Source organism: Lepisosteus oculatus, chromosome 22 (assembly GCF_040954835.1).
Source record: "Lepisosteus oculatus isolate fLepOcu1 chromosome 22, fLepOcu1.hap2, whole genome shotgun sequence".
NCBI classification, from domain to species: Eukaryota; Metazoa; Chordata; class Actinopteri; order Semionotiformes; family Lepisosteidae; genus Lepisosteus; species Lepisosteus oculatus.
In genome coordinates, this window is record NC_090717.1 from 6,257,871 (window position 1) to 6,278,483 (window position 20,613).

At 38.8% G+C, this 20,613-nt stretch overlaps 1 protein-coding gene across 2 annotated transcripts; it reads left to right on the forward strand.

Annotated features, from left to right (window-relative positions):
- The first annotated feature begins 4,479 nt into the window (after nt 1-4,479).
- On the forward strand, nt 4,480-12,263 carry tmem119a (transmembrane protein 119a). Of its 2 annotated transcripts, none has more exons than XM_015365984.2 (2): nt 4,480-5,132; nt 9,683-12,263. In XM_015365984.2, the coding sequence occupies exon 2, from the start codon at nt 9,698-9,700 to the stop codon at nt 10,766-10,768; it is 1,071 nt and encodes a 356-aa protein (XP_015221470.1). In that variant the 5' UTR covers nt 4,480-5,132; nt 9,683-9,697; the 3' UTR covers nt 10,769-12,263. The 2 variants fall into 2 exon arrangements, with proteins under 2 accessions (XP_015221470.1, XP_015221471.1); XM_015365985.2 differs by lacking the exon at nt 4,480-5,132 and adding an exon at nt 8,465-8,645.
- The last annotated feature ends 8,350 nt before the right edge of the window (nt 12,264-20,613 follow it).

Below are 20,613 nucleotides of genomic sequence, written 5' to 3' on the forward strand. Positions count from 1 at the left end.
AATTCTCTTCTGTGTTAAACAGCACTAGCACTGTATCTGCCTGCACAGTGTCCTCACCGAATTTCCCCATTTCCTTCTGTTGAGCATTGACTTGCAGTGGTCATGTCACAATCTCCTCTATTTCACATCCTCTTGGCTTGAGGAATCATCAGAAGGATTTGTATTGCATCCTGCTAAACACAGGATCTTCCAGAATCGTTATACGTGAGGCAGTTTTATTTTCGTTAATGGTACCCCTGTTTATTGCTTTGGATAAAGACGTGCAATATTCAATAACATTCAATTAAACAAGCAAAGTCAAAAGCCTGAGTTGACATCTTTTACAGTGGAGAAAGAATGAAATTGAAAAAAGAACAAAATACAAAAAGGAAAGTGATCCCAGAATGAAATTTAAAAAAAGCAAAATAAAAAAGAAATTGATCCCACCTACTACTGGCACTTAAAATGAAAAAGTTTGCACTAATTTGTGAAGTATCCCTGGGAAAATAAAGGAAAAAAAAATCCAGTCAAAACAGAGGTCACCCCTCCATACAGAATGTCTCATAAGTCTGCTCCCCCCATACTCTCCCAGATAAGACTTATTGCTGATGGACGGCTTTCTTTCCTAAAGAGGGTCATATTCCTTATCCCAAGGGCAGACACACTTTCATGGGTTTATTTTAAAGTTCCCATTTGTCCTAAACTGTGTGGAGTATTTTAAAATAAATGCCTATTCAACAACTTCATTATCAGTCCCAATACCAGACATGCTCATTTGTACTTCATTGTGAAATAAAACAGTCTTACACTGCTCTCTTGTTGTCTGTATTGACCCATAAAATATGTAGTTTTCCTAGTATAAAATATATTGTACTGGATAAGAGGGCACACAAGTAATGTAATATAAAGCAATATTCTATATAAGATACAATCTTAGCAATGTTTATTCTATGAGAAGCCTCAAAAATGATTCAGCTATTAAAATTGTTTGGGGGAAATGTCATATTACAAATATTCAGCCACAACTGTTCATTTTCATTATTGCTATTTTCTTCATCTAATGCCAAAAACACAGAAATCCGTCCAAGGTTGGTTGCTGTGCCCAAAGTAGTAACTACGTAAGCTGCCGTCACAGTCTAGATTCTCATACACCCATTTAAAGATAAAACTCCAGCTGATCCACCTGTTGTACACTGTAAAATAACATGGTCTTGAACTGGGATTTAATGGAGCAACATGTAATGTTTTTTTTTCCTCATTCAAGGTTTCAAGGTGGCTAAAACAGCTAGGAAGTGATAAGTGAAAATTCTAATAGGATGTCTTACAGGAAATGATTTTGTTGTTATTATTCCTGTTTGGGGCAATGTTAATCTGTAGAGGAGCGCGATGGAGGCCTTCAGCTGCCCTTTTCGGTACTCTAGGGTGTGTTCTTATCACAGCTCTTCTTTCGACATCCTGAGGTGCCCTTGCAATTTAAGTCACAACAAAATTAAACCCTGAAGCAAAAAAAACAGGTCTGTGCAATTGCTGGATTCTCTGGATCTTTAAAAATCTCACATCTTCCACTTAACAGTTTTTCAGGCCCCCAGCAGAACATCAGTCCAGACAGAAAAAGAAGGTAACTGCTTTTTAAACTACAAAAGGATTGTGAAAGCTGTCTAAATCTCATGCCAAATTTTATTAACAGTACTGCAGTTTAGGAAATTAGTGTTTGTCTCTTGGTACTGTATGCGGACAGATTTAGGTCTGTTCACAAATCTGTGATAGCTATTTTTTTTTGTTACTAGTTTGTGTTAATACCATTTAAGGGGTGAATTTTTAGGCACATTGCTCGGTTATAGAATTTGCTCTAGTTTTACTAATTTCAGATACTCATTTTTCCCAAGATAATGCTTAAGTGCAAAAAAAAATCTGTTTCATTCTGGTAGATTTCCACATTTAAATGTTATCATTTCTTCTCGAAACCTGTGAGATAGGATTGTTCTAAAGGAGAGATTTTCAACCAGGTCTCCAAAAACAAGAGTCAAGCAGTGTGAAAGGTGAACATTTCGTCACCTTGAGTCTGCTGACCAGCAACTTTAATAACTTGGTAATAAATAACAGTATTCTGGATAATAATTACAGATTTCATTTTATTTTTATGCTTTAATGTGTGTGTGTGTGTCTTTATTCAAGGGGTTTCTTGGAAAGGGGTCCTTCAGTCTGAAGTTATTTGGAGCCCCTCTCTCCTCTGGAGGATAAGGTTTAAGAAACTACACTTAGTAATTGAAGCCGACAAAAAAAACCAAACTCGTTTGCGACCTCTGTTGGTCGAAAGAAGGGATTAGAATTCTGTTTTGCCAAGTGAATAATATCTCCAGGAATCAAATGGTTTTATTTTGTCGCTTGATGCCTTGTTTGCGAGCTTTCAGTTACATTTAGGAAGAGACACAGAAGCCTTAAAACGAGTACCGTTGTTCTAAAGATAGCACAGCAGCTAAATATGTGATCTTTTGGGAAAAATGAGCCAGAGATGTGTAAAGTTGCCTTTAAGAAGCAGGAATAGATTCATACAGTGTAAGCAAGCAGGAAGCTCTGTATGATAGCAAAGTAAGATCACAGAGAGAGAAACTAGAGGAACACCACAAGACATTTAAATAAGCCTTAACAAAGAAGAGTACTTTGGGGGGAATGCTACCACCTTTAATGCAGATTGAGCAGTTTTCTCATCTTCCATCTGGTGCATAGCTGGCAGAAATACTGTACTGGGTGAAGAGACTGCAGCTGAGCACTGGACTGGGCATGGTCCCAGCAGGGGAGAACAGTCTTCAGTGGTTGGGCGTTTAACAAGAAAAGGGTGGAGGAGTGGGATGGAAATAAGTATGAGCTCCCTGGGCTGGTGTTGTACGTGTGGTACACATGGCTGTAATCACATAGTTAAAATTAAAGAGAAGACATGGAGGCCCAGGTCTGCCAAATGATAGGTTATTATGAGAGAAGCCTGCAGGCCCAGGGGCCTATAATGTCAGAGGATTGTCCCACTGAAAAAGGCTGTATGCATTTTTAAGAACACACTTAAAGTTACTGGACAGAGGTTCCTCAATACTTTGTGCTGACCTCTGTACACACTTAACATACAGTATGCAGTTTTGCAGTGCAGATTTTCTTCTATTTGTAAACTGAACTTTACTGAACTCAACTTGTCAGTTTTGACTCATATTGTGTAGTTTTTCTTGATTAAGTGAAGCAAAACTTTGACATGCTCACTGAAACCCATGTCTGCAGTAAATCAAATTCACTGTCCTTCTTTTGTGGCATACTACAGACATCTAAAAGGATAGGTATGGTAGCAAGGATCAATGTAGTTTCACATCTATATCATTCCTTCCTTAATTTTGAACTGAAACAAGAATTCAACACAAGAACATTTCTTTTGAAGTCCTTTACACAGCTTAAATGAATCTCATAAGCCTGTCTTCTTTCAAATATTTATAAGAATTTAAAAGTTACTAGCTCATTTAGTCCTGCTACAATTCTGTACTTTGTTCCTGTTTGATGAGCTACTCCAAAGACTTCAGTCTATGTCTTTATTAACAATGTCTGAATAAAAACACATTTCCTGGGAAATGTGAATAAATGTGAATTCACAGGAAAAGTGGCTAATTTGTAGCAGTACCTCAGCATCTGGGAGAAGCAGTATCAGACCATTTTTCCAGTTGTAACTCATGTTGTATCAGGTCTTGCTTTCACTGCGAGTGAATGCTCAGTGGCATTGCCAAGCCAGTCAACACAGCAAATGTCTTCAGAATGAACAGTGACACAAGTGGAAAATACCATACATGTACAGTAACTGCACTTACAGTAGGGAAAAGGGAAGCACCACTTTACACAAAGAGCTGGTAGAGTAGGTAACTACCCAGCCATGATGAGATGGCTGGATGAGAACCTTGGATCAATCAGCTACTATCAAGCAAACATGCTAGATAGCCCACACGATCCCTTCTCCTTTGTAACCTTTCTAATGCAATTATGCAGCAGGAATAAAAAAGTCCAAGACTCTCAACGAATGTTTGTGTCTGTGTCTCTGTTGAGTTTATGATGGTCATACAGTAGGCTTAGTGTGCTTGGGAGTGTTTTACACTCACTTTTTACTGGTCCACTGTTTTCAAGGGAGTTAAAAATTAGGGTAGCCTAAATCCTTTCAGAGTGTTAAGTTTCAGACTTCACTAGTGCCCTAATGATGCATCCTGCCTCTCCTGTGATCCTGGCTTGGAGTTTGAAAATGGAAGGAAAGATAGTGCCTCTGAACACACGAATTCTACCATGAATAGATGTATCAATTTTTCCGGTTACTGTTTCAAAATGAGCAGCAGTTTTGACTAGAAATGCAGGATGGTGTAATATTCTGGAGGTGAGTGCTAAACTTAGAGAGATTATAAATAAATTGTTAACATTTTCACTGGTTTGAAATGTAATCTTTCCTTCCCCACCCTGAATCTTAATGCAAATCCATATGTATTCTCTGTTGCATTGGGTCGGGTTCATTTTGGGTGTGAAACTGCTTTCAAAGCAATGGATCTGCCCATCCGCGGTGAATTACGCCCTTACACAGTCCAGTGCAGAACCACTACCTGGTGGGTGTAGTGGGATTTCCCTATTACCCCCTAACATTGGGACCCCCCAACTGTGCTGTATAAATGCAGTGTTTCCTGCCTGAGCTACATTATTCCTGCAGAGCTGGAGGGATCTGGGGAAGGAAGTCTGTAGGAGCTCTGTCCCCCCTCCCCACCAACCAGACCACATTAAACCAAACCTAATGAAAACAATCTGTCTGTAAAGCACCCAGAAAGTCTACTGCCAGTCTGTAGAGGAGGAGGAGGAAATACAGAAGAGGGGGGGAGGTGGAGAGGAGGGAATTTCTCCAAACAGCAAGGAACTTTTCCAGAGGATTTTTCCCCTTCTCGCTTTCTTTTTTATTTGTGAGGAAACCTACAGTACAACAGTCAGAAGCTGCAGCAGCACTTGGGAGGAGGGAGTGAGACAACAAAGAAGCTGAACCTGGCCACATCTCTCTCGCACTTTTAAGAAAAAAAAAAAGATTCTCTCATCTTTAAGGATTTCTTCTGCAGCACGACACGGGGAAAGACTTCTGTCTCGCTCGGCACTCAAAGTCTGTGAGTACTGAAACAGATTTGTACAGCTGCATTTTAGAGGGAGATCTATTCCAAGTTTTTCATCTGCACTCAACATAAAAAACTGGATAACTTTCTGTCTGGATAATGTATTCGGTTAAACAAAAGCTCAGTTATACAGTATTGGCAGAATTTAGTTTAAATTTAAATTGTTGTAATATTAAAAGTGTTTTGAAATAGGTTTCAGCATTTATCTCCCTTTTACCTCAACTGTGGAAAAAAACAACACATCCAGGGGAAAAGATTATTGTTTTAATTCAATCAAAATTCGACACATTTATGCGACTTCTGAATGATCAGTTGAGCACATAGCATATACTGAATTTGGTTATTATAAATATGATTTGCACAGCTTATGGATAATAAACCAGATTTTATTTGGGGCATACATCCTATTATTATAGTAATCAGCTTCCACACCTCTGAATGTACTGTAGCTGAATGGAGAGCAGCGCAGTGGTTCCATTTTAAAAATAAGCTCTATCTTTGACCTATAGAAAACTCAGCTACATGAATTCTTTGCAAATTAACTTTTGTTTTAACTAGTTTTAACTAGTCACTGTCTACGTGTCATTTGCATAAGAGTGAAATAAATCAGCTTTCACATTTCCAAAAAGCCTTTTTTAACATCAGAATTCAATTAGTGACTATTTAAATGCTTTTGAATACAGAGAACCTTGCAGGGCTCTTTGTTGTCTGAATGTCTAACAGATGAAAGAAAGACCATATGAAACCACAACTTTGAGATGGAGAGGAGGCAGTATTTAGGAATTTAGTTCATTATTATCTTTCCGTTTTCCAGCAATAAGTCATTTGCTTCCATAGACTGAATGGAATTACATTCAAAGCTTGCTTTAGTTAGTTGGTTCTGACTGGTGAACTGTGGTCAGACCGAGCAATTTTCAGATGTGCTGAAGCACCAGAACAGGGAGGTAAAACTTCCTGCAGCTGCAGGACAGGGTATATGTGGGTGAGTTTGGAATGAAGAATCAAGACAAACAGGCTATGATGTAATTAAGGGTCATTAATATTGCGGCTGGGTATAGCATATGGCTTTCAGTACCATGTCCAGTTCAGGAGTTGTTTTGTTGAAACCAGCTGCCTTCATTAAAATATTCCAACTTTGAATTGAATTTTAAGGAATGAATATCTTTTTAATAAGACAACATAACTGGAGGCATATACAGTACATCATTGTATAGGAGACTCATTGTTAACTTATATGGTAGTACTTCTGCAAAACCTACAAGTTTGAGCAAATTCAGTTACTTTATAAAACAGCTAGAGGTCAAAATGTAGCCCAGAGATCAGTAATGCTCAGCAAATACGTATGTGTAAATAAACAATGCTGTACTAGGGGGAACTTTAGTTTACATTGAGGCAAATAAAGGAAAAACACTCTTTGGAGAACTATCAACAGACTTTTCTATAAACCCAATAAAGTTCACATCTTGTGGCGGGAGATCTTTGAAGAACACTACGCTAACCGCATTATGAAGAAACCAGCGGTTTGTAAAGTGCTTGCTCCCAATTACTTGCACAGGAGTCCGGCTTCCTTCAAAAGAGACTTCTAAGGGCAATCTGCAAGCTGTTAATGCAGGGGGTCAGAGGCTGGAAAGAGGACGTGCTGTGATGGGTCCCTGAGAGACAGCCCGCTGAGCACCAGACGCCCCCCTCAGGGCAATTGCCAGGAACTCACAGAGGGACCTCGTGTCTCCATTGTGCCAGCTACCCCGCATCTGATAAAGCACTTCCAGCAATGGACGCTAATGGGACCATCAATTTACTGTCTATGACGTCTACCCCATTTCTCCCTTTTCCCCAGCATATCAGCCCGAGTTACTTTTCCACGTTCCCATGGTACTTAATCATTTCAGAGGCAGCGTCTTCAGAAAAACCGCGGCTCACACTGATGTGGCTCCACTAAGGCCTGGGAGGCTAACTGCTAAGACACAAGGCGTTTAAAAGGACAAAATGAGAAAAGAAAGCTTTCCAAACCAATCAGACAAATACATTTCGCTCTCTTCCGTAAGCTGACAGCTGTGCTGTAATTAAGACGGAATCTCAATCTGTCAAAGAGATGAAGAGCTCATTCCAGATGCGTTATCATTACCTTTTATTGTCCTTCACTTATTCTGATGCTTTTGAGCTGTAATGGGCATTTTTTGCCAGGAAACAGGTTTCAAGTATAATTTTGTAATGGTTTTTGAAACATCATTGGTGATTTTAGGATTTTAGACAGGATCATATTAATATTTAATAGTATATAGTACAGTTTTACATTTTGCTTGATTTTCTTGGCTTATTAACAACCAGTCTGTTTTGATTCAGTTTGCCCAGCACTCATATTGTGTTTAAATTCAGTAAACATTCTTCATGTATTCAATCTTCAATATGTATTTATGACCTTGCATTTACCTCAGTATGCCTGCCAGAAGAACATTTAACTGAATTAAACCCTAGTTTTAAAATTACATTTTGCAAAGCATGGACAGAATTAGATGATGTCCTAAAATGTTCAAAATCTGGATACTCCTTAAGGGACTGACATAATCACATTAGTTCCAGCTGTAAAAATGTTCATCATGTGCTGTTGAAAAAGACAGGAAGACCTATGTCATAGCTAAACCTGTTCTGAAATACTTAAAAGTTTCTCACTTTTATGCTTACCCTGATGTCCCTGAACTTTTGGTTTTTAGTAATCACAAATAATTTTGTAATAATTTAATCATGTGCTTTATATAGAAATGAAAACAGGCAACTATATTGTGGCTACCAAATGCTCCAAACTGTAGGTTAATAAAATGCTCAGCAGCATTCCTGCCTCTTCCTGCAAAAAGTTATATTACAGTTGTTTGATTGTTTGTTTGCTATATACTGGTCTTATGGTTCAATGTGTAATAATAGAAGCCAACCCCAATCAAGTGCTTTGTGTCTCCCTTGCTTTTTAACTCCCTTTGGAAACAGTATAGTCTTGAGGTCAAGACTGAGGTCAAATTGTGCAGAAGCTCAACTACTGTACCTTTGTCCAGAATTAGAGAAGAGGAACATACAGAGGTTAATTTGTGAAGAAAGCTCTGCTGCCGAAATGTTGTGTATTTCAAACTTCCCCAGAATCATAGAAGACTCAGATGATGAAGGTATCTGTCTTAGTGTTAAACCACACCATTTGGTGTGGACTGGTGATGGAGAGAAATGTAAACTGTTCTTTGACTGCAGGCCTTAGCTGAATTTATTGTCAGTTGTAACACAGAAGTAGCTGGAAGGTAGTGAGTGCACCAGACTCTCTGAAACGATGGGATTATCTTCAGTGGCAAGACAAGCTATTGAATTAGGGATTAAGATATGCGTTTTCTATCCAGATGTAGATTTGAAGAATTGAACTGAAGAGCGCAGCAGTTGGCTGACAGAAATAGACTACGCAACACGTGTGTGCAGTATGAGGACCAGCATTCCTTCCTGTCTGACAAAGAATTCCGTTCCCAAACACAGCAGGTTGTGTTTATACAGAAATCTAAACATATCCTGCCTAGCTATACAAGGTAGTCAGGATGAGTTGAGCAGGAAGCGCAATAATGAGGAATGCTCTCCGTTTTAAGGCTGCCTAGATGTCAAATGTGTGATAAAAGCACCATAATTTGCAGGACACCTAAACTTATGATAAATAAAGAATACACAATGAAAAGGATACCGGAACAATTATCTCAGCACAATATTGCAAAATTATTATTATAGAACAATTTATGGCTTTTGACAAGGTTAACTGACTTATACTTACAGTAACTGGGTTATTTAGTAAAAGATTCATGGATCTCTGCTAGCTAATCTGGGTCATCCTTCATTTAGTGACTTGTTCACCAAATCACATAGAGAATTTTTAACTTCAACACACACATTAGACATAGTAGCTTCTGAATGTGGTACTGTATCTTAGTGCAGCATTGAAGTACTTAATAGGATATTGAAGAAACAGTTAAGACATGTGTTTTGCACATGTGCTAAGTCACAAGATTAGAACCATTATGGATGGATTGTTAAGAAAAGTAAAGATAAAACCCCACTTCATCTGCACACACAGCACAAAAAGCAAGTCTCTACCTTATAAAACATATATTATTTCATATATGAGCAATTCTCCAAAGCCCCCAATGTTAAAAGAGACATCAAGCACCAGGAAGATAACTGTGCAACTCTTATTTACAGGTGCAGGACTGACTACATGTCGCTTATGACTCAAACATAATTATTTTACTAAAGCACATGTACATTATTTACAAATCTGAAAGCCAGTTAATACCATGAGATTATTCCTGAGGTAGCAAATTACTCACACGAGAAAATTGTTAAACAAAGAAGTCAGCTTCAAGGTTGTCAAACTGGACAGAACACAATTGAACCAAGGATGTTGAGCACTGGATATTGTGTCAGTATGACTGTATATCTGGCCTGTTCATACGTTTGTTTAAGTTATCAAGCTTTTATGTTTTCACACTACGTCATCAACAGTAACTGTTCGCCCTTGTTTGCTGCAGGTTATCAGAGGAACCATGAAGAGCTCCCTGGTTGTTCTGCAGGTGTCTGTGTCCCTCCTCCTGCTGTGGGCTCCTCGTTGCTGCTCCACCCCCTTCCAGTCCAACAGCAGCACCTTTATGGAGACAAGTGGAGACGGGGACTACGAGGCCACATCCTTCTCTCTGCACACCACACAGAGCTCCCATCCCATCTCCACTACGGTGCGTGTCTCCAATGGCACCCGAACCAAACCCTTCATCCTCAGCCACATGGTGGACTTCCTCAGGGACAACATGCTGCTGATCATCGTGGTGTCCTCCCTGCTGGCGGTCATCATCTTCATCGTGTGCTGCGCCTCCATCCTGAGGCACAAGCAAAAGGTCAACGCCTACTACCCTTCCTCCTTCCCCGCCAAGAAATACGTGGATGAGAAGGACAAGTCGGGGGGCGCAAAGACCTTTAGTGAGATTCCAGAAAAGGCACCCAACTCCCAGCAAGAGGAGCCGGTGGATTCCACCAAGCAGCTCCAAGCAGATATCCAGGCAGCCGCCCAGAGTCTGAGATCCCCGTGCAAGGCTCCTGTGACCAACCAAGAATCACAAGCTGCAGAACAGCCAAGCAAACAGGTCACGGAGGAAAAGACCCAACAAGAGACCAGCAGTCCCCAGGAGGCTTCCCCTGCATCTCCAGTAACTCTGCAAGAAGAAGCGCCCAGCCAGCCTCCGGCTCCGGCTCAACAGGAGACCGCCAGCCAACCCGAGCTTCCCGCGGGAGAAGACGTGAGCCAAACCCCGAGCAAAGAGTCTGAGCAAAACTCGTGTCCGTGTCAACCTCAGGACTGCCAAAGCCAGCTGCAGGACCCCACACCCCCAAATGAAGACCCACTTCCACTGAAAGAAAGCCCCACAGTGCAGGAACCTCATCAGGGTGAAGACGTTTCTGGCCAAGAGAAGAAGGAGGCTGAGCAGGAAGTGAAGCCTGCCACTGAAGAGGCCCAGGAAGTCACCACAACTGACCCGCAGCCTGTGGTTGCCGCGAGCGACCAGCCCCAGGACACTCCAGCACCAGCAGTTCAAACTGTCAGTGGGGAGACCACAGCATTTTAACAGATGGGCCCCCCAGAAAGCTCCGATCTTTTCCACAATGTTACTTCACAAGCTCCGAATTTGTTGATTTCATTATGTGAATACCAAAGGAGGCCTTAAAAAGAAAACAAATCTACAGTATTTTTGTTTCATTTTTCCATATTCATTAATTATCTTTTTGATCGGCTTAAGATTTTAAGACCTGGATGGGAAAGCTTTTCTCCCTGAAGAAATATGACTGCTTTACGAAGTGTTCTGATATTGACTACCTGTAAAATGTGTCGTAAGCCAAACTGTGGTTATTAGGACAGTGTCATTGTTAAAGAAAGCTATGGTACTTTGCATTTCGAATTAAGCCTGTGCTCTTTTTTTATTTTACTTATTTAATAAGAAGAAATCCTGGCAGGGCCAGACACATTTCCTTTTTTGCAAAAATATTTCTCTGTGGAATGCAATAGCTCTGCGAGTCTGGAAAACTATTTGTCTTTTTGAATTTTCTTCACTGCAATAAGTTTGTAAAACTACCATTATACAAACCCTTCCGATTACTCTAGAAACATTTATTTAAAATCTGACAGATAATGATATATACTACATTAAAAATGCTTGTTAGATATTCTCAATCATATACACTCAGCTCTTTTAACGAGAATAATATTGCTTGATGCTTTCAAGTACAATACAGTCCCTCTACTTATTATTATTGAGGAACGTTCCCCTTGAGTTTTCAACATTATGCCTTAATCAATAGAACACTCAGTGTAAATTTCATGTACAGCCTATAACTCTGCTCTATTTCTTTCGATTCATTCTCCAAAGTCACAATGTCATTCTTTCACTCTATTATGCGCTTGGTGACTCTGCTTGATATGTCTGCCCTTTGTGCCCACACTGCTTCATTCACAACACTGAACTCCTGCAAGGACTGTGAAGAAGAAGGTAGGTCTATTGTGGCTTAATGAACAAAACAATTGCGACAAATCGACCAAGCCCTTACAATGATATACCATGGTATTTCTGCAGTTTTTCCATAGATGTATAGTGGTTATCCCACATATCGAATTTGCTTAGCCATGACTTTCCAAATTATGCCTTAACATACCTCATTGTGCTCACCTACACTTCAGCATACTCTTACAACACAGGAAAGTTTATAAGGGATGCCAGTCCACATCCTGCTCGTAATGCAGAACATGCAGTTCAATAGTTAAATAATGCTAACATCCTTGATATGGTCAACAGATGATTACATCACACTTAATATTTCTCTTCCTGTGGAAAAAATAATGTGCTAATAATTGCCTTTTCACCTCAGTGGTGCTGTTTTATGCCAAAGAAAATATTCGGCTTTTTTTCTAGCGTAGAAGAAATAGAATAGCCATCAGTATTGTTGCAGTTATTTGTTCTTGTTTCATTTTTGCAATATTTAAGTGACCACTACTCTAACTTCTAGAGTGGGTTGATATATTATAATCATGTTCCTTTTATAAATTAAATAAACTGTTTCCAAGGTCCAGTCATCAGCACAGTCATTTTTTTTCTCTTCCTCTCCATCTGTTTGTGGCTTTTAATGTTTTGGTTTGAACTTTTAGCTGGATGCCTTATCCATGCAGGTGATAAACCCTTAGACGCACTAAAGTAAAGTAAGCCTGGAAACAAAACAACAGGCAAAACCATGTCTTCTGCATTGTGTAAAAACAAAATTGTTTTACGGGCTGTTTCTTTGCTTTGTAGGTCATTTAATCTACTTCCTTGTTTTCCAATTGGAAATAAGTTTGACCTCAACATGTGTCTTTTGAAACCTTTTTTGTGATCGTGAGTCATGTTGTCTTTGCTGGTGCTTTAATTAGAAGAGCGAATGTCTGCCTGCAAGATAATGTTTACGACAGGCCTTCCTGTTGCTGGTTTCCTTTAATAAATCCCCTCATGTCTGAAAAATATCTGATGCAAGCATCCCGCGCAAGAATTCAATCTGTTGAGAAAAAGTTAAGTTTACGTGTTCCCTGAGTCTGTTTTGCCGTGTTTGTCTGAACTGCCTTTATGATGGCAAACGTTGAAGTGGCGCTGTACCTACAGAAGAGGGCGCTGCCAACGTGTGATCCCCAGTAACAGCAACCTGAGTGACCACCCCCTGGACACACCCCTATGCTTCCAGTCAGGTACTGCCCGGTTTTCTCCACCAAGTGAATCAAAACAAATGAAATGACTTCAAGGTAATTCTGCAACAACCTTTATATGATAAACCTCATATTCAAACTGCACCATATGATAAAGCTATGAAGGATCAGGGACTCAGAGCACAAGAGATCAAGGTACTCACATCTACACATTATCAGTGTCCCTCTTACATTGGACTTAATTCACCTTCAAACGAATTATTGTGCATGTTCCATTAACATCACTCTGGATACATCCTTATATACATGCAGACATGTATAAGTAATAATCCTGACTTTCTCTAAAAAGCCCATGAAAAATAAGCTTCGCACATTGGCGATGTTAGAAACCCCTATCAATCAGCAACAAACAGGCTGTCAGCCCACCAATAACACAGCCTTGGTTCAAGGTTTCCTGAGGGGCTTGTTAAAACCATTTGTCTTCAGGGTCCTGCTAATCAACCTGAATCACAATGTGTAGAAGCCATCTCATTTCAGCAGCTGCACATTCCAGATCACTCTCCCTACTAATTGACCTTAATACATCCTGAATAGATAATGGTTGCTGATGGTCTGCACGGACTGTTTCTTCTCACTGCAGTGCAAATCAGAAGTAAGAGGCCCTCTTGATATTGACGAGAAACTGAGCAAAACTTCAATTTGCTGTAATGGAGAATGTTGCCCTGGGAACGCTAATCTGGGGGTCTGCGTTTCTAAATGTTGAAGGAAAATGTTGGGCTAAAAGGAAAGGATAGAAAAGAAAGCTATACCTTAGGAACTGATAAATGTAAAAGGCAATTGCAACTGCATTCCACACAATTTACTGTCCAAAGAGATCTGAAATGCTGCAACACTGTAAACAATCACAGTTTGAGTGCCCTGTCATAAAACATGTGGTGCATATTCTGTTTGAGGAATATGTACAGTTCTATTTTAACACAAAGACCAAAAGTGGGACTGTCCGCACAGATATCTTGGCATCCTTCTGAACTACTGCTTAGTACTTTAACTCTTACAGTACCTTCCTCTCGGCGATTTTTAAACTGGTTATGAGAGGCCACAGCTCAGCTGCAGTACTCGACTGTACTACTGACAATGTAAAACAGCTGATCTCTGCTGTCACAGGCCTGTGCTAGCTGTTTTGCTGCCACATCTCTGCCTTCTCCATCTGCTTCCTAAACCAATCAAAAAACTGCCAGGCATTCATGACACACTAAAAACAGTGTCCAAAGTGTAACGTGTGCTACACCAATAACAGAGGAACGCGTTTAAATGATAGATTTTGTGCTTTTTTGTTTGAATATCACAACTGAAAGTTTCAAAATATTGTTTTATTTAACTACTACTCTTAAGATCACAAAACATTCTCTTTTCCTTTGAATACACCTACACGCTTTATCTAAAACACTTTTTTAAAGTGCCCTTAGCCGTTAAGTGTAGGTGTTTCAGTTTTAAAGAGCACTTGGGAACTCTGGGGTTTCTCAACACTCATTTATGGAGCCAACGCACCTTACTGGAACCTTACAGCTGCATTTATCTTCTGAAAAAGACTATAGGGAAATAAAAACATTACTGAACAATATATTTTTTTTCTTTTACATAAATACATTGCAGAAGTCTGAAAGAGGAGAAAAAAGGGAAAGATAAAACTGCAAGCCTTAATAGGAATTTTTCATTCTTTCCTATCACCCTGTGCCCAGTTTTCCTCCCCCACAAAAATATTCACACAAGACTCTTGAGAAACAGTACTTCATTATTTAATGCTGCAGAAGAAAAACAGTGACCCCTGTCATTGTAGAACATTCTCACAAATGTTGGCCAATAAATATCAGAACTATTTTCTCACTCTCAGAGAGGAATGGTGAACTCTGCTAAAATGACCCATTAATAATGACAAAATCCCACATCTGGTTATGAAAATGCAGATCTAATTATTGGGATTAATACAGTTATTAAACTGAAAATGTATACCCATTCCCATCACTAAAAATGGTCTCAAAGTTAACAAGATTTATATAAAAGGACGTAAGAAAAAGCATAACAGGCAGTTCATTTTTTAATTCCCTTTCCTTATTCATACAAGAGGGGCAGGAACCATTCTGTAGACCTGGCTTGAAATGCTTCTCATAGCAACTTAAAATAGTACACTCGAGATGTTAAGAATGTAAGAGCCTCCTCTTTTCTTTCCAGAATGAATAGATGAGCATCACCAAAATAGTTCACTGCATAAATATTTAATCCGAACATTCCTGAAATGAGCTGGTGTCATAGTTTCCCTCTGTGGGTTTTTATTTTTTCTCTGTGAGAGGAATCTGATTTTCCCTCTAGAAAATCATGACGTGCCACTAAACATCTCCCGCGTTCAAAGGGTGCTCTTAGAGATTTGTGCGAGTGAGCATTTGACATGATATTTGCGTCAACCCGCTGTGTGTGGCTCTGTGTAAGCATGGATTATTTTGATAACTTTGCCCCCAGGAACAAGTTAATATAATCGACACTGATTTACAATGAAACTGCAACAAGTTTACGTCAATAGCTCACTGATCGCATACATAAAAGTATTTAAATTTTAAACAATGAGCAAATAGGTTTGATTGAGCATTATTAATACTTGAGATACAAATCATGAGATTACCTTACACCAGGTGAGAGGTTTAAAATTTCCAGAGTGAGTTGATTATGAATTTTGGACAAACTCCCATTTAAAAGACTTCTATTAATGCAAGGACAGTGAAATATACCATGCCTTGTATTGAGTCTAGCCCTATTCTGATGAAGATAGCCATCACTGAAGGTACTTCTCTGTAAGTACTCTGTAAGAAAAGTGTAGAGGAAAGATAGCAAAGATCACTTGTACCAGTCCATGTCCATTACACCATTCTATTCCATCTGAATAATGATTTTCAAACAGCAGTGGCTTCTACACATGATCCCCGGGAAGAAATAATTTTCTTAATTCTTTACAATTTAAGTCTCCTTAAACTGTAGAACAAATAACTAATTTCTTGTTTGTGGTGGGCCCATATGCGGCGAATCGTGTGGGATTCATGCTTAGTGAGACTTCAGCATATATTACCTCATGACATAAAAATAACAAAGAGTGCCCTTCGTATTTTTAAAACATGAAAGAAGCTGCAGACCCCAAATTAGATGTTTGTCTTACAAATAAAGAACACTGGCAGTCGCAGCCTTAATCTGCTTTAAATTACAGCTTGACTCTCAGTTTGACTGATATAAATACACACTGAAAATTGGAGCGTACATCATTGAAGCCAAATTAAGGCAACTTTGGTGAAAAAAATATGGAATTGAAAGAAGTTCCCTTGTGTTCCAAGAAAAATAAATGACCGGTTTGAAATTGCAGCTTTGGAAGATTTTAAAATTGAAAGAGTGACTCTAAGATTATACACTGTCAAGAAAACTCTGTTATAATATTTTTACACCACAAGTCCAGGAAGAGGTTTCAACAGTTTTCTGCAGGAGAGTAAAAAGTTACTCATTCTTTTCTTTAACATAAATCTTCCCTTTTATTTTTGATATAGTTCCTGGTATTTAATCGTAATTAAAAAAATGTCCCTGCCACCCAATTTTCGTTCTATATGCAGTTCAAAGAAAAAGAACAAATTTGATATTCATTTGATAAAGTTAATGCACTGTGGCAAGCACTTCATTGTAAAGCAAGCAGAAAGATACGCCACGTTATCATCACTAGAGGAATTCTCACAAACTTTGTCGCTTTGAAATATAAAGTAGAACAAGAGCTACAGCTAAAGAACATTTAACAGTCCTGATTTTCTGGTAGTTCATATAATTCATCAGAGGTCACTAAGCATCATGAAATGCTGGCTCCAGTGAGCATGCTGTTATATCCATTCTCCTTTCATTCCTTCACTAGGGCCAAAAGCTATGCCGACTATTTCCTTTTTATTCCCTCTGGAATAATAAAATGAAAGGCCTCTTTTCCAAAGTCTCCCTCTCACCTCTTTTCTATGCACAGAAGTTGACACAGATTCAAATGAAGAGTGGAAATTAAGCAGTACTTAGCCAACACAGTGCCTGTTTCCTCCAAGATAAATTCTTTTGATTAGATTTTAATCCACTTACACAAGGGGCAGAAAACTACGAAGGAGCTTTTTAGCCAAAATGCAATACACATGTGAGAAAAGAAGAAGCAGAAATGGAAGGGACAAACTGATTTTTAAACGCAAGTGTCCCGAGTTAAAATAAATGAATATGTTGTCACATCTGCAACTTTACAATTCGATAAACACCTCTAGACTTCAATGCTTAAGACTCCCATATGGCACAATATAACCGTCCCAATTTTCTGGCAGTTCAGAATGTCGATATATTGGATGTGTCCATATAATTGTTGAACCAAATGTGAGCCAAAGATATCGTTGACTTCCATATGGTTCAACAATAAAGACACTTGTTTGAAGGTTAAGTCTTATAATCTACTGTAAGATATTGCCAGTTCAGGTCTGGGCTATACCACGAGCCAGCTGTGTCAAATGCTTGATTTGGTTAGTTCACTCCTCTTGTTCGTGCAGTCCCTGCTGAGAACTCTGCAGGACAATGGTAGCCCGTATCCAGGAAAAGGTGTGAGCAGTTAGTCCTTGTGGTTCATAAATGACAATTCCGGATATTAATATATAAAAAGACAAGAAGAAGATATTGTTATATAAATGTGTTTTGCTTAGTTAAATTAATTGAACTGAAATAATACAGAAAAATATTTTATTTCTTTCTAGACTTAAGATCCCATACTTCTCATCCCTCCAGAAACTCAACATGAGAAGATTAATTAGGATATCCATGACTTTGAAAGGCCAAACTGACCTTTAGGGATCTTTGACTTCAAGATGCAATTTCACAGCGAAATGAAACATTTTAGAGTGCATAAATGTCATATCGACAAGTCATGCTTCGCAAAAAGGGGAAATGTTTGAAAAAAGGCAGAAAATAGCTATCAGAGCATTGCATGGGAAACAGTATACATTAACGTCATCTCAAGAATTTCGCCAGCCTCAAGCTTGGAGGCAGCAGGAGCACTGTGGGTGAAAGTGATCTATCATACAAACAATGGCAAAACAAGACTTAGTTCCCAATAAACTTTCTGTGGCTTGTCATTTTGGAGCCTCTGCTCTCTCATGTCCTAAACAGTGCTCCTCTGCCCTGCTGCTGAAAGAGGCCAGGGTCAAGAAACGGCACTCCTTTTTATGAAAAGTCAGCCAGCGTTTCTGGGCATAACAGGCCTGATCCACTCTTCACATCCTGTGGTCACAATGACCCAAGCCAGCTGCTTACTACAGGCATTCTCCAGCACTTACGTGCTAAAGCAGAATTAAACCAACAGCTGTACCTCTTCAATATTTATTGCTGGTTTTAAGTGAAGTAAAAGACAACTTTTCAGAACTGGAACTGAAGGCCTACTTGAAAAGCTTGAATATGGAGATACTGTATGGTCGACTCCAGAGTGAATCAGGTTTTGATAAAACAGTGGAAAGAAAACTGGATTACAGGAAAACAAACCTATGTTAGTGTCACTTTCTAAAACCACTTGTTCACTTTTACACTTAGCAGCCTTCACTGACAGAGATATCAGTAGGAAAAGGTGGCATTCAACTGTATTTCCTTAGCGTTTTGTTCTTCTCTACTATACCTATGCCCGAAATACAGAACATGTAGCCGTTAATTTGCAGCTGATTGTTAATTCCCAGCTTAATAGATCCCTGTTAATAGATACCTATGTAACTCACATGGATGAAAATGAACACTGACTTGGCACCATTACAACAGGCATCAAAGATAGTCTGGCACTTAACACCCATATGACCAAAGCTACTGATTCCAAAACAGCAGAGCTCAACAATGCAAAGGGTTCTTTCAAATCTTGGCAGTGCTACAAAATTTCATAAATATTTCAGCAGCCAATTACACAAAATTGCACACATTGAAATTTAACAAGTGGACAACTGAATAACTCATTGTCTGAGAGATTTGTTTTTAAAAGCACTTCCACTGCGGTGGCATAGACCTGCCATTATGTTTTGGTTCGGCCATTAAATGTTTAAAATCTCATGCAACTGTGTAGTAGTTCACTCCAGAGTTTAACATGATATAGACGTTATTATACAGTCCCCCCTAATCCTTTTTATTTGAAATTAAGAGCCAGTTTCTGGTATGTAAAAGGGGTGCTTTTGATTTTCCAACTCTGTATGCAAAGACCTGCGTCACACGTGGACAGGATTTTTTTTTCCTGTTATGCTCCGACAGTTAATTTTTTTTCCTGTGTGGTGCAGCACTTACACTGCCATTATAATAAATCTTGCAGTTGCTCTTTAATTTCGTGATTTTCCAGAGCAGATTAATGAAAATGAAGCAGCTCAAGATGGGAGCAGGGTTGTGATAATGCCTGCCGGTCGGTTCACTGGCTCTTTGTCTTTAGTGCACTAGTGAAAAGGCTGTGAAAAGTGATATTCTAACTTGTTTTGTCTAACTATGAATTTGATCTTGAATACCTTTCAGGTTCCAAGAACAGTCTGTCTGGGAGAGGGATTCACCAGAAGAACAAACTTTCCATTTTTTGTCATCCAATGAAAACCATTAAATGCAATAATGTTCTGTGGTGAAATAACCTTTTAAGTGAGTTTATTTTATATTACCAATAATGACACTTTTTGATCTTTACTTGCAGACTGAAACAGAAATTAAGTGTCAGCTCTGTATAAGGTTATATAGATTACGTACTGTATGCGTAACAAGAAACAAGTATTTCCAATATTTAACATATGTTCCTGTTTTATAGAATTAATCCTGGGTTGTTTTTTTTTTTACAAAGGTCATGAGGCCTTGCATTTGTTTATTGGCGAATACAGACTTTACCCATGACTTGTGTATTATTTATATTGAAAAGGAGATATGCATTGTTCTATGCCGGGAGTTCCAATATGTCCGATTTCTTAAATGTTGGTGCAGCTACATTACAGACATTACAAACGTGTTCAATTCTTTCCATGCCTGATTTACAAAATGTGTAGCTATCAGAGTCCATATCAAATATAATTTAAGGGAAAGGATTAGATGGTTATATATATATTTTTTAAATTGTGTTCCTTTATTTTGTGAGGAACAGGGTATAAAAGTCCAAACCAATAAAGTTTTTACCAGAAAGAGCTAATAAAAATGTATTAAGTAATAACTGTGATTTCTGGGCACAGTGAATTTTCAAAACACTTAATAATTATTACATCTTTTCCTCACATATTTGCCACTAACGTTGTTGAAGTGTAGGATGAAAATGAGTAAATCTTGTGTATATTACTTGGCCTTTAATTAATATAATATTGGTAATTACATTGCATCAAATATGGCTTTTTGATTGGACGATAAAGGATGTGGACAACAATAATAATTTAACCGTAATCAATGTTAAGAGATTTACAACAAATTAAATATTAATCTTATTTGTAAAATAGACAAAGGTGGATTTTTTATACAAAATGCTTCTCTACTCCATATGATAGGACTGTGTGACGCAAATTCGTAAATGAACTAATTTCTACAGTACTTTCATTTCTCGTGTCTTGAGACGCGACGTTACAACCTCAATACCGCCATCTTGTGACTCATAAAGGTGTTGCAAAGCAGGCTGGATTTAAGGCTGTCTCGCAAGGTAGTCTCCCCGCTATTCCGTTTTCTGCCCAA

Bases quoted from the DNA above. Each gene is read 5' to 3' on its own strand.
- tmem119a (XM_015365984.2), top strand. From the start codon at position 9,698: ATGAAGAGCTCCCTGGTTGTTCTGCAGGTGTCTGTGTCCCTCCTCCTG.